The sequence below is a fragment of the Fusarium mangiferae genome (assembly GCF_900044065.1).
Source record: "Fusarium mangiferae strain MRC7560 genome assembly, contig: FMAN_scaffold011, whole genome shotgun sequence".
NCBI classification, from domain to species: domain Eukaryota; kingdom Fungi; phylum Ascomycota; class Sordariomycetes; order Hypocreales; family Nectriaceae; genus Fusarium; species Fusarium mangiferae.
In genome coordinates this window covers 1,163,485-1,176,588 of record NW_024573931.1, presented here as the reverse complement: position 1 = coordinate 1,176,588, position 13,104 = coordinate 1,163,485, and the positions used below count along the sequence as shown (strand labels likewise).

Here is a 13,104-nt window from a genome sequence, read left to right as displayed (position 1 = left end):
TAACCCTGAGATCTGACCAGGAAAGCAAAGGACAAAAGATATTGTTGGTTCCCTGTTCTTTAGATAAGATTAAAGTTCGCGGAATAGATCGTCATGAATTCAATTCAAGAGAAAATCTTCTTCCTTCAAGTCATATCGCCTATTCGCCTTCTTTAAGCATCCTAAAACTTGCAACTGTAAACCATGCTTGTATAACGGCTTGTACCGGTAGAAGTAACCACACGGCAATTTCGACTAAACAAATTGTTTATACGGAGTACCCAGCCTACATATGTACTATAGTATAAACTAAGAAGCCATGAAAAGGTGTAGAAATAGCAAAATGAATGTCAGTGATTTGGGTATAAGACTCTCAACAGGAAGATCTGTTGGTCTAACTACACGTGATAAAAAGTTCCAATAACTACTAATGCTGGTATAGAGATAAGCCTACTGCTAGTGAAGTCTCTGGCCTAGCCGGCATAGGTAGACTCCGCAGGGCTGGCCAGATTCCGTAGGGATTTGATGATGAAAACAGAATTTCACGCCACGCATTGAAATCAGACCAGAGGCATTCTGATTGATAACACATGATGATCTGGCTAAATCTCTCCGAATTCATGGCTTCATCGACTGTACTTCGGGTCATCATAGAATTGCGAATGCTTGGATATAGTAATACGGAATTGGTCGAATTCCGAACTCCGTTATCTTAACCCCCCGGCATTCCCTAACTCCGATCTCTTTCAATTCCCATACCAAACCCCTTCAAAACTGATTCTCGAATTCCTATCAGCCCTACTGCGCAACCGGGATTTGTTCATCACTTCTTTGTTTGTCTGTTTGTTTACGTACGCGAGGTCTCTTGGCGCAGCAGTTACACAACCTTAAACCGATGGCACCACCCGAACTGTCAGGCTCTGCAGCCTCTAGTACGACAGGGACTCCCGCTGGCTATGGCAGAGCTTGCACTGCATGTCAAAGAGCTAAATGCAAGTGTATCTTGAGACCTTCTGGCCAGGATTGTGAAAGATGCCATCGTCTTGGCAAGCCATGTCAGCCAATGGCAACCTCGCGCAAACGGGTTGCGAAAAAGTCAACGTCTTCTAGAACCGCTCAGCTTGAAGAGAAACTTGAAGACCTCGTCACTATTCTGCGCGCTTCTCAGCCGTCAAATGGGCATTTGCACTCCGCAGGTCCCGGTGACTCAAGCCCCTTGATGAACTCCTCCAACATGGGTCACCTCACTAGCCGGTTAGAATCACTAGCAACTGCTGCAGCGTCCTCTTCCTCCTCAGAAAGTTATCCCCGTCCGTATCCTGTGCCTCATAATTATGATTCAAGAAGCACGGCCAATACCCACCCCAATACCTCCCCATCCAGCATTGGTGAAGATCCCTCCGCCTCGCTTGATCCCACCCCAGAAGAGGCCGAAATGCATCTGGCAAAATTCCAACAATGGCTGAAGAACTTTCCTTGCATGATTTTACCACAGGATGTAACAGCCGCGACTCTCCGGAAGGAGAAGCCATTCCTGTGGTTATGTATTATGAACATCACCTCTATGTGTGTTGAGCAGCAGATGAAGATGAAAGATCAAGTGCGCCAAGAAATCGCCACGAGAATTATCATAAATCATGAGAGATCTATGGACTGCCTTCAGGGACTCATATGTTACATTTCATGGTCAGTTGATCACCAAGGTTCTCATCGCAACATGTTCTGACTCTAGCTATCTAGGGCTGCCACCACTTCAAGTCCAGGCAGGCCGTTTATCATCACATTTTGCCAAATGGCTGTCCTACTTGCATATGATCTCGGTCTCACCAAAGCCCCTGTTGAAGAACAGTACTTCACAATATGTTTCAAGATGTGGGGAGGACGGCCCCCTCCACCTCGGCTACGCACTCAAGAAGAAAGGCGAGCTGTTGTGTCACTGTGGTTTTTGACTTCAGTGTAAGTAACATTCCCTGAGATTACAAACTTTATTGACATATATAGCATGTCATCATTCGTTGGCAAGATGGATCCTCTTCAATGGACACCGCATATGAGTGATTGCCTGGAAGCTCTCGAAAGAGACAAACTATGGCCGTCTGACGAGCTTCTGGCCGCATTTGTAAGGTATCAGCTTGTTGCAGATGAGGCACAGAAACTGCTTGTTCGAGATGTCATGGGCGAGTCATCTTCAGCGCCCACATATGTTTTCAGAAAGAGTTTACTTGCCAAACTCCAAGCAGTCCGAGACGGATTGCCAGCGAATATGCCTATAACCCGTGAGTCTGACATGCATTCTTAGTGAAAGGCATACTGACAGATTCCAGCGGTTTTGCAAGCACATTCGCTCGCGACAGAGATTCAAATCAACTCCGTCGGACTCTTTATGCAAAACATCCCAGTCAATCAGCGAATTGAAAGCATGTATTCTTGCCTTCAAGCAATAAGATCATGGTACGACGTGTTCTTTGGCATAACTCCGGAAGAAGCTCCAGGAGCACCCTTTGCAATCTATATCCAGCTGTCGCAGGTTCAGATCGCCCTCTATCGACTCACTACGTCTGAGGATCCTGCTTGGGACAAGGAGTTTGTCCGAAATACAGCAGACTTACTTGTACTACTGGACCAAGTCGTTGAATTCTTCACACGGCTGGATTCTGTCTACAAGATGAAAACAAGTCCAGGTGAAGAAACGGTGTTTGTTATGGGAGCTAAGATTATGAACAACATTCGAATTTCATGGGAACCTACACTGTCACGGCACCTCAGAAATGCATCTTCGATACCGACAAATCAAGGAGCAGGTCCGCCGATACCAACGCCTCCTCCGCCTTCAACGGCTCAGGCATCCATGGACATGGTGAACATTAATATGATTGATTTTGGTGATGTAACTTGGATGGGCGACGTTTTTGGGCCATGGGAGTTTTAGTATCTTGAAGCATGCATACCGGGAGATAATATTGCACCGAATCCATCTGGAAAAGGACCAAGAAAAGCGTATGGTCCAATTAGTTCTGCGAGCTCAATGGTTGAGCGGAATTCCGTTCCAGAAGCGATAGCCAACTCCGTTGACACCACATTCAGCCTTAACACCACAACAAATGAACCCCGGGCTAGAAAGTACACTATGAATTCCTTAGGAGAGACAGTGCTTATGTCTTATATTGCTGTTTCGTCAAATTGTTTAAAAATGCGGTATCCCCAAGATGCCAGGCAACTTTTTGAAAGCCTCAAGGCTCAACCAACTCTGCATCCTTGTTTGAAGGTCTATCTTTGAGTGTGATAATATGGATAATATGACTACGCCGACATCGAATACAGAGCGCAACGAGCCTCACCCCATCAGCGGCGATGATGAAAAGACCGAATCGCGTTCAAATACACCGACCTTGAACGAACCCAATCAAGACGAGAAGCCGAAGAAATCAGAAGATGGCGATGGCGAACTCATAACAGAGGAGGAGGAAACTGAATGGATATCGGGGTGGAAGCTTGCAAGCATGATGATATCCCTTACGCTTGCTGCATTCTTGATGCTGCTAGATATGTCCATCATCTCAACGGTAATTCGCATATTCAGTCCTTGGAGTTACACTCAATACTAAGGATATTTAGGCTGTTCCGCGTATAACCTCGGACTTTCATTCTTTACCGGACATAGGATGGTATGCCAGTGCATACAATCTTGCTAGGTAGGGTCAGCGCTAGGTGGAATCCTTCTACATTTGCTGACCACGATATGTCACAGTGCTGCCCTACAACCACTTACCGGCAAAATATACATGTACTTCAACACAAGAGTGAGTAAGCTCCAGCCCAATCTATAGTGCCTAGTCTCACATACTGCAGTGGACTTTCTTAGCGCTATTCTTCGTGTTCGAAGTTGGCAGTCTTATTTGCGGCGTAGCCCAGTCGTCTGCTATGTTGATCATCGGCCGAGCCGTTGCTGGAATAGGCTCTTCTGGCATCCAGAATGGTGCTCTTACTATGATTGCAAAGGCCGTCCCTATTCACAGGCGTCCGTCCCTCGTTGGTATTATCATGGGGTTTGCTCAGCTGGGTCTCATCAGCGGCCCTTTGATAGGAGGCGCTTTCACTCAGTATACCACTTGGCGATGGTGTAAGTCATATTCATCCTTAGTCAAGACTTATACAAATCCTGACTATGAATCTAGGTTTTTACATCAACCTTCCCATCGGTGCGATATGTGCAGTCCTGATTCTATTCGTCCATATGCCCGATCATCGAGCCAATAGAGACGAAAGCGCCATGCAGATTCTTAAAACGAAACTCGACTTCACCGGCTTCGTCTTGTTCTGCCCCAGCATAGTGATGTTGCTACTAGCTCTTCAATGGGGTGGTCTTGAGTATCCTTGGGATTCTGCAACTGTCATTGGGCTCTTCTGTGGCGGCGGTGTTCTTTTCATTATCTTCATATACTGGGAGCATCGTGTTGGTTCAGAGGCCATGATTCCTCTTCCAATTGTGCGCACAAGAGAGGTCTGGGCTTCGTGTCTGTCACAGTCATTCCTCTTTTCTACGGTGATGGTGGCATCGTACTATTTTCCTGTCTATTTCCAATCAGCGAAAAATGCTTCACCTTTCACTAGTGGTGTCAATCTTCTGCCCAGCATTCTCAGTGTTATCTTCGCAGCTGTCGCGAGTGGCGCTCTTGGTAAGTCCTCTTGGTATAGAACTTGAAGTCCTTCAGCTAACAGACAGCAGCTCAAAGGGTTGGCTATTATCTTCCATTCGCCACAGCCAGTGGCGTCCTCTCCTCTATCGGCTTTGGTCTGGCCTCTTCCATGGGCCCCTACGCTTCCACAGCTACATGGGCCGGTTATCAGATCTTGTTAGGTCTTGGCCGTGGCCTCGGTCTACAGATGCCCATTATCGCTATCCAGGCGAACACAAGTGCCGATGTTACTCCTATAGCCATGGCGATCTTGACTTTCTCGCAGACCTTTGGCAGTGCGATCTTTATCACAGCTGCCAATGTCATTTTCACTCATGAGCTTCGCAATGAGCTTGTTGCAAGACTTCCCGATATCAACGCTGACATGATCATCGATGCCGGTGCTGGAGCAGTCAGTGAAGTTGTATCTGGAGCGGATTTACCGCAAGTTTTGTGGTCTTACTCCAGAGGTGTACGTGCGACGTTTCTGCTTGCTGTAGGCACGTCTTGTGCCATGGTGCTTTCATCTTTTGGAATGGGATGGAAGGATATCAGGAGGAAGCCCGACCCTTCCCCTATTCCTGAAGAAGCTTGAAGAGAAAATAGCAAAGGCTTTGAGGTTCAAGCACGATGTGGAATTCGAACGTACATAGAATTGCTGGTTTTGGAGCGGTGAACACCTAGGTCATCTAATTGGAGGCAACAAATAGTATGACGATCTCAGCTTAATTGTATCATTATAATAAAAATGAAATCTCTATTCCCACTATAATCTAGTTGCGAACGTTGGCTGTGTTTGTGTTTGTAAGTGATATATGCTTTTTGCTATGTCATATTTGCTGTAGGGTAATTTTTTTCATGAGAAACAGTGAGTACCTTATTTGTTACTCATGCATCATCAAATCAGTTTTAACCTCACCAAGATTGCGCTCCCTGAGTCCTTGGTTTATTTTCCATCTCATTTTTGGGCAAGAAGACAAGCCACTTTTGTATTATTCAAGGGCTCAGCATCATTCTTTGCGACGATGAACCGGCCAAATCGGCCTCGAAACCGGCAACCTCGCCCCCCACGTCAACAACAGAATAACCAACGAGGAGGCTCATCACGACCATCTCGCGCACCTGCAACACCACAGCAAGCATCAGGCACAGTCCCAACAGTACAACAAGTCATTCCTGGAGCTTCAGTATATATCATTCTGAAAGAAGACCAACCCACAGGAGAAGAGACGAAAGGAATAGTGCAGGATATTCTCACGCGGGGCAATCATCCACGAGGTATCAAAGTGCGATTACAGGATGGTCAGGTGGGCCGAGTACAGAGAATGGGCAACACTACTGCAGCGACAGGAGAGACGGGAAGTCAGACGCAGTCAACCAGATTTACTATGCGATATACGGATGTGAGGCGAGACGATGAGTTTGCTACTGGGCCTCCACCAAGGAGTTTGGCGGATTTCATACCAGATTTTGATGAGGGTTTGGGGAGTGTTCCCAGTGCTGGCGTTGAAACGGTCAAGTGTCCGTTTTGTGAATGGTTTGAAGGAGATGAGGCGGCTGTTACACATCATATTGATCGGGAACATCTATCGTAGTTGGATGTTGAAGTTGGGTTTGTTTAATATGTTTGAGCTTGAGCAAACAAGGTCCTAAATGGCGTTTGGATATGCACTGGAACACATCAAATGCATGAGGATATATAGTTTGCCTATACAAGTTGTTGTGTGTACCTTGAAATGGTTTCTTGAGATTCTCAATAAGTCATATGAACAGGGGGTATATGTACTGAGTATGATCCCGTACACGGAGTACAGACGAGGGTAAATGTTTTCTCGGATTTGTTCTTCCTTGTTTATTTCCATGAACCTTTTGATAAACAGGCGCCGTCCGTGTCAGATCTGCTTACACATGCAGCATGCTGTAATTGAGGTCAAAGCTGTTGTGCTACCAAGCTACAGCCGGTCTCTTAATCAGAATAAGTTTAACTACAAATTTTGACGAAAATCAAATTGAGCCTCACTTTAAGCCAGCGACCACTATCATAGCAAGATATCAGCCATTGGGTTAAAGCTTTATGCTGAATCATTTCAATTCTAACTGATGGGTCCAGGGTAACCAATCTTGAAGTGATGCATGCTCCCCCTTTTCCTTGATCCATTGGCGCCTGTTTGTTGATGACGAAAGCCTGCTTGACTCAATCTCGGCCGGCTCGGAAAATCAAGGCGCCATGCGATTAATTATTGGCTCTTGAAATAGGCTGTCAGCATTGGCACACCGGGCCAGTGCGAGCCAGTGGCCGCTAGCTTCCCAGGCACGCCGTATTTCGAGGCAGGTACGTACCTTCTGCTCTGGCTCAGTGCTGCACCTCCACTCTCCACTTCAATGCTAGCTGTACCTGTGGCTCCTTCCAAACAGAACAGGTAACGTAACCCAAAGTGACCTGGACCTAACCTAACCTTCTTCCTGCTCTCTCCTTTAACCAAAACACACTTTCAACACCCATTCCACCTCTCTCCCTCTCGACGACTAATTCGCCTGCGCCCATCAGTGGAATTCGCATCTCCACGTCGTCGCTTTTGTTTTCTTTCTCTTCGATTCCTCGCGCTTGTTTACTTCGAAATCTCGTCTCCTGCCACGCGGCATATGGAAGCTCACACTGCGCCAACCGTAGGCAACCCCGGCATAATTACTGACGATCGATCCGAGATCGATACCAATTCTTCTTCCCAGTCTTTCGACCGAACTCGAGCTTAGGAGCGTCGATTTGAGAAAGGTCCCTTTTACCTCATCATAGGCCACACCGGCGCCATGCCGACTCTGCCCATCAAGTTTCAGGAGCTTGTCCAGCTCGCCAATGTTGGCGTGGACACACAGAGCATTGGCTTCAACTCCTGCGTATGTTCCACAAACTGCCACCAGCTACTTGGTCGCGATAAACAATGTCATGAGCTAACTAGAAGCTAGACACTCGAGTCCGACTCTTACGTGTGTGTGCGGGAGAAGAAGAACGAAGCTGCCCAACCTGAGGTTGTTATTATTGAGCTCAAGAATGGCAACAACGTCACCCGTCGGCCGATCAAGGCCGACAGTGCCATCATGCACTGGAACCGACAGGTCATTGCTCTCAAGGCTCAGTCTAGAACACTGCAGATCTTCGACCTCGAGCAAAAGAAGAAGCTCAAGTCCTGCACCATGAACGAGGATGTCCAGTTCTGGAAGTGGATTAGCGAGAACGAGCTTGGTCTTGTCACAACAACCAGCGTTTTCCACTGGAATGTCTACGATGCGGGACAAGATGCCCCCGTCAAGGTCTTCCAGCGCAATGATAACCTTCAAGTGAGCCGCTTTCATCCGCCACTAATCTGGAATTCTAGTGCTAACGGCGTTTTAGGGCTGCCAGATCATCAACTACCGAGTTAACAGCGACGGCAAGTGGATGGTAGTCGTTGGCATCTCATCCCAGCAAGGCCGTGTGGTTGGTGCCATGCAGCTCTACTCTAAAGATCGTGGAATCAGCCAGGCCATAGAAGGTCATGCCGCCGCCTTCGGTACCCTTCGCCTAGAAGGTGCTCCCCAAGATACCAAGTTCTTCAGTTTCGCTGTACGAACGGCAACCGGCGCCAAGCTTCACATTGTCGAGGTCGACCATCCCGAGTCGAATCCAGTTTTCCAGAAGAAGGCTGTCGATATGTTCTTCCCCCCCGAAGCCACCAACGATTTCCCCGTCGCTCTCCAGGTTTCTCAGAAGTACGGCGTCATCTACATGGTGACCAAGTACGGCTTTATCCACCTCTATGATCTCGAGACTGCCTCGTGCATTTATATGAACCGAATTTCGAGCGAGACGATTTTCACAACATGCACAGACGACGGCTCCTCTGGTATTGTTGGCATCAACCGAAAGGGTCAAGTTCTTTTCGTGACCATCGACGACAACAACATCATCCCATACCTTCTTCAGAACCCCGCCAACTCAGAGATGGCTATCAAGATGGCCTCAAGAGCTGGACTTCCCGGTGCTGATAACCTATATGCCCGCCAATTCGAGCAGCTGTTCAACGCGGGGAGTTATCTGGAGGCTGCTAAGGTTGCCGCCAACTCCCCGCGAGGCTTCCTGCGAAGCGCCGAGACTATTGAGAAGTTCAAGCGCCTTCCTGTTCAACCTGGCCAGATGGCTTTCACACTTCAATACTTTGGTATGCTTTTGGACAAGGGCGCCTTGAACCGTGAGGAGACCCTCGAGCTTGCACAGCCGGTTCTCCAGCAGAACCGCAAGCATTTGCTCGAGAAGTGGTTGAAAGAGGGCAAGTTGGACTGCTCTGAGGCGCTCGGAGACTTGGTCCGTCCTTACGATATGAACATGGCCCTTACCATCTACCTTAAGGCGGAGGTCCCCGCAAAGGTTGTCGCTGGTTTTGCTGAGACTGGCCAGTTTGATAAGATTCTCCCGTACTCGGCTCAGGCCGGCTATCAACCTGATTATATCCAACTTCTTCAGCACATCATTCGCATCAACCCTGAGAAGGGTGCCGAATTTGCTAGTGCCCTGGCTAATAACGAACAGGGCTCCTTGGTTGATTTGGAGCGTGTTTGCGACATCTTCCAAGGGCAGGGTATGATCCAACAAGCCACTGCCTTCCTTCTGGATGCGCTGAAGGAGAACAAGCCTGAACATGCCCGTCTTCAGACCCGACTACTTGAGATGAACCTGATGCATGCCCCTCAAGTTGCCGAGGCTATTCTGGGCAATGAGATGTTCACTCACTTCGATAAGTCTCGCATTGCCCAACTTTGCGAGCAGGCCAACCTTCCTCAGAAGGCCTTAGAGCTCTATGAGGACCCTGAGGCCATTAAGCGTGTCATTGTCAACATTCCTGGCTCCCCTAACTTCAACCCCGACTGGCTCACCACCTTCTTCGGCAAGCTCTCTGTCGAGCAATCCCTTGATTGTCTAGACGCTATGATGAAGACGAACATTCGACAAAACCTTCAGTCAGTGGTTACCATCGCCACCAAGTACTCCGACCTCTTGGGAGCTGTTCGCCTAATTGATCTCTTCGAGAAGTATAAGACTGCTGAGGGTCTGTTCTACTACCTGGGTAGCATTGTGAACCTGTCTGAGGACCCTGACGTGCACTTCAAGTACATTGAGGCTGCTACCAAGATGGGCCAGTTTAATGAAGTTGAGCGATTGTGCCGCGATAGTAACGTGTATAACCCAGAGAAGGTCAAGAACTTCCTTAAGGAAGCCAAGCTGCCCGAGCAGCTTCCTCTGATCATCGTCTGCGATCGTTTCAACTTTGTTCACGACCTGATTCTGTACCTGTACCAGAACCAGCAATTTGCTGCTATTGAGACTTACGTCCAGTCTGTGAACCCCACACGAGCTCCCGAAGTCATTGGAGGCCTTTTGGATGTCGATTGCGATGAAAATGTCATTAAGCAGTTGTTGCAGACCGTTAACGCACAGGCTATCAGCATTGATTCGCTTGTCTCTGAGGTTGAATCTCGAAACCGACTCAAGCTTCTCTTGCCCTTCCTCGAGAAGACTCTTAACGAGGGTAACCAGCAACAAGCTGTTTTCAACGCTCTTGCCAAGATCTATATTGATTCCAACAACAACCCGGAGAAGTTCCTGAAAGAAAACGATCAATACGATACTCTGACAGTCGGAAAGTACTGTGAGAAGCGCGATCCCAACCTGGCCTACATTGCCTATTCCAAGGGACAGAATGACTTGGAGCTCGTCAACATCACAAATGAGAACTCTATGTACAGAGCCCAGGCGCGATATCTGTTGGAGCGATCTGATAATGAGCTGTGGGGTTTCGTGCTGAGCGAGAACAACATTCACCGACGATCTGTTGTTGACCAAGTCACCGCGACCGCGGTTCCCGAGGCCAATGACCCTTCGAAGGTCTCCGTGGCCGTTGCTGCTTTCCTTGAGAATGATCTCCCTCTCGAGCTTATTGAACTTCTTGAGAAGATTGTTCTTGAGCCTTCACCTTTCAGCGATAACCAGAATCTCCAGAACTTGCTTATGTTCACTGCTGCCAAGGCTGATAAGGGACGTGTCATGGATTACATTCACAAGCTCGACAACTACAACGCCGATGAAATCGCCACTGCCTCCATTGAGGTTGGCCTCTTTGAGGAAGCTTTCGAGATCTACAAGAAGGCTGATAACAAGTCTGCCGCTGTTGACGTCCTGATCGAGAACGTCGTCAGCATTGACCGTGCCCAGGGTTATGCCGAAGAGGTTGACCTGCCTGAGGTCTGGAGCAAGGTTGCCAAGGCTCAGCTTGATGGTCTCCGTGTCTCTGATGCTATCGAGTCCTACATTAAGGCTGAGGACCCCCGCAACTACTTGGAGGTCATTGAAGTTGCTACCCACGCCGGCAAGAACGAGGATCTTGTCAAGTACCTGCGCATGTGCCGCAAGACCCTCCGTGAGCCCGCTATCGACACTGCTCTGGCTTTCTCCTATGCTCGTCTTGATCAGCTCTCCGAGCTTGAAGACTTCCTCCGAGCTACCAACGTTGCTAACATTGAGGAATCTGGTGACAAGGCTTACGAGGAAGGCTTGTTCGAGGCTTCCAAGATCTTCTATACCAGCATTTCTAACTGGGCCAAGTTGGCAACCACTCTTGTTCACCTCGGTGACTATCAAGCAGCCGTTGAGTGTGCCCGCAAGGCCAACAACATCAAGGTGTGGAAGCAGGTTCACGAGGCCTGTGTTCAGAAGAAGGAATTCCGACTTGCCCAGATTTGTGGACTCAACTTGATTGTCGATGCTGAGCAACTCCAGACCCTAGTTAAGGAGTACGAGCGCAACGGTTACTTTGACGAGCTTATCAGCCTTCTCGAGCAAGGTCTTGGCCTTGAGCGTGCCCATATGGGAATGTTCACTGAGCTCGGTATCGCCCTCTCCAAGTACCACCCCGACCGTCTCATGGAGCACATCAAGATCTTCTGGTCTCGCATGAATCTCCCTAAGATGATCAAGGCCTGCGAGGAAGCGAACCTCTGGCCTGAGCTGGTCTTCTGCTACTACCATTATGACGAATTTGACAACGCTGCTCTTGCCGTCATCGAGCGACCCGAGAACTCCTGGGACCATCAGCAGTTCAAGGAGATCGTGGTTAAGGTTGCCAACCTGGAGATCTACTACCGTGCTATCAAGTTCTATGTTGAGCAGCATCCCTCGCTCATCACTGACCTTCTTGCAACTCTTACTCCTCGTATTGACGTTAACCGCGTCGTCAAGATCTTCCAGAAGAACGATGACCTCCCTCTTATCAAGCCTTTCTTGCTCAACGTGCAAACTCAGAACAAGCGTGTTGTGAACGAGGCTGTCAACGACCTGCTCATCGAGGAGGAGGATTACAAGACCCTACGTGACTCAGTTCAGAACTATGACAACTACGATGCTACTGAGCTGGCGAGCCGCCTGGAGAAGCACGACCTCATCTTCTTCCGCCAGATTGCTGCTTCCATCTACCGCAAGAACAAGCGATGGGAGAAGTCTATTGCCCTGTCTAAGCAGGACAAGCTGTACAAGGACGCCATCGAAACCGCTGCCCTCTCTGCCAAGACCGAGATTGTCAGCGACCTCCTTCAATATGTAAGTGCCAGTCGAGATCTGGAAATCTCTAATATACTAACATCTGTAGTTCGTTGATATTGGCCACCGGGAATGTTACACTGGCATGCTGTACGCTTGCTACGAGCTCATCCGCCCTGACCTTGTTCTGGAGCTCTCATGGCGCCATGGCCTCATGGACTTCTCTATGCCTTACATGATCAACATGCTCGCCCAGCAAACGAAGGACCTCGCCCTTCTGAAGGCAGACAATGAGGCCCGCAAGGCGAAGGAGCAAGAGAAGGAGAAGACCGATGACAACACACCAATCCTCGGCGCTTCTAGACTCATGATCACAGCTGGACCTGGTGGCATGGGCTCTTCACCCTCGCCTGCACCATATGGCCAAGCAAACGGCTTCGCGCCGCAGCCCACCGGCTACGGTTTCTAGATGCAGGTACCGGTACCGATGTGGCGCTGCCTTCCCTATTACCATATCCGAGGACCGGTAGCGCATAATCAGTATCTTCATGGACAGGAGAATAACTTCAAAATGGATTCGTACCCGCCATACCCGCCCGCAGATATCAGAAAAGGATAGTTTATTGGCGAGGATACAGATCCTGTAATCATATTTTGCTTCTCCCGCGAGTTGCGCGTGGGGGCGTTGGAAGGAGGATTTTAAGCGATTGACCTCCTAAGGGCTTTTGTGGTAGACTGGAGGAGGAAGTTCTGATACTAAATTTCGCAGTCAGACGCATGTATTCTGTCGGACTGCTGTATGTTGTATGATAGTACATTGGTTTGTCTTTGTTATCCTGTCTCTTTAATGCAACGCTGTGACACGCCATGATGATACTGTTAATC

The 13,104-nt window shown here is 48.6% G+C and overlaps 4 protein-coding genes across 4 annotated transcripts; all 4 read left to right on the top strand.

Moving 5' to 3' along the window:
* Positions 1-874: 874 nt before the first annotated feature.
* FMAN_10212 (uncharacterized protein) lies at positions 875-2,908 on the top strand (the record flags this gene model as incomplete). Its single annotated transcript, XM_041820861.1, has 4 exons — positions 875-1,665; positions 1,720-1,935; positions 1,981-2,255; positions 2,304-2,908. The coding sequence occupies 4 exons, from the start codon at positions 875-877 to the stop codon at positions 2,906-2,908; spliced, it is 1,887 nt and encodes a 628-aa protein (XP_041686699.1).
* A 367-nt stretch (positions 2,909-3,275) lies between these two features.
* FMAN_10211 (putative aflatoxin efflux pump AFLT) lies at positions 3,276-5,250 on the top strand (the record flags this gene model as incomplete). The annotated part of the gene is made up of 6 exons (XM_041820860.1): positions 3,276-3,542; positions 3,595-3,671; positions 3,728-3,779; positions 3,829-4,099; positions 4,155-4,655; positions 4,706-5,250. 6 exons carry the CDS (start codon positions 3,276-3,278, stop codon positions 5,248-5,250), a joined length of 1,713 nt encoding a protein of 570 aa, XP_041686698.1.
* Positions 5,251-5,680: 430 nt separating this feature from the next.
* Positions 5,681-6,250, top strand: FMAN_10210 (uncharacterized protein; the record flags this gene model as incomplete). Its single annotated transcript, XM_041820859.1, has 1 exon — positions 5,681-6,250. The coding sequence occupies one exon, from the start codon at positions 5,681-5,683 to the stop codon at positions 6,248-6,250; it is 570 nt and encodes a 189-aa protein (XP_041686697.1).
* A 1,213-nt stretch (positions 6,251-7,463) lies between these two features.
* Positions 7,464-12,688, top strand: FMAN_10209 (putative clathrin heavy chain; the record flags this gene model as incomplete). The annotated part of the gene is made up of 4 exons (XM_041820858.1): positions 7,464-7,550; positions 7,620-7,991; positions 8,047-12,279; positions 12,329-12,688. The coding sequence occupies 4 exons, from the start codon at positions 7,464-7,466 to the stop codon at positions 12,686-12,688; spliced, it is 5,052 nt and encodes a 1,683-aa protein (XP_041686696.1).
* Positions 12,689-13,104: the final 416 nt, after the last annotated feature.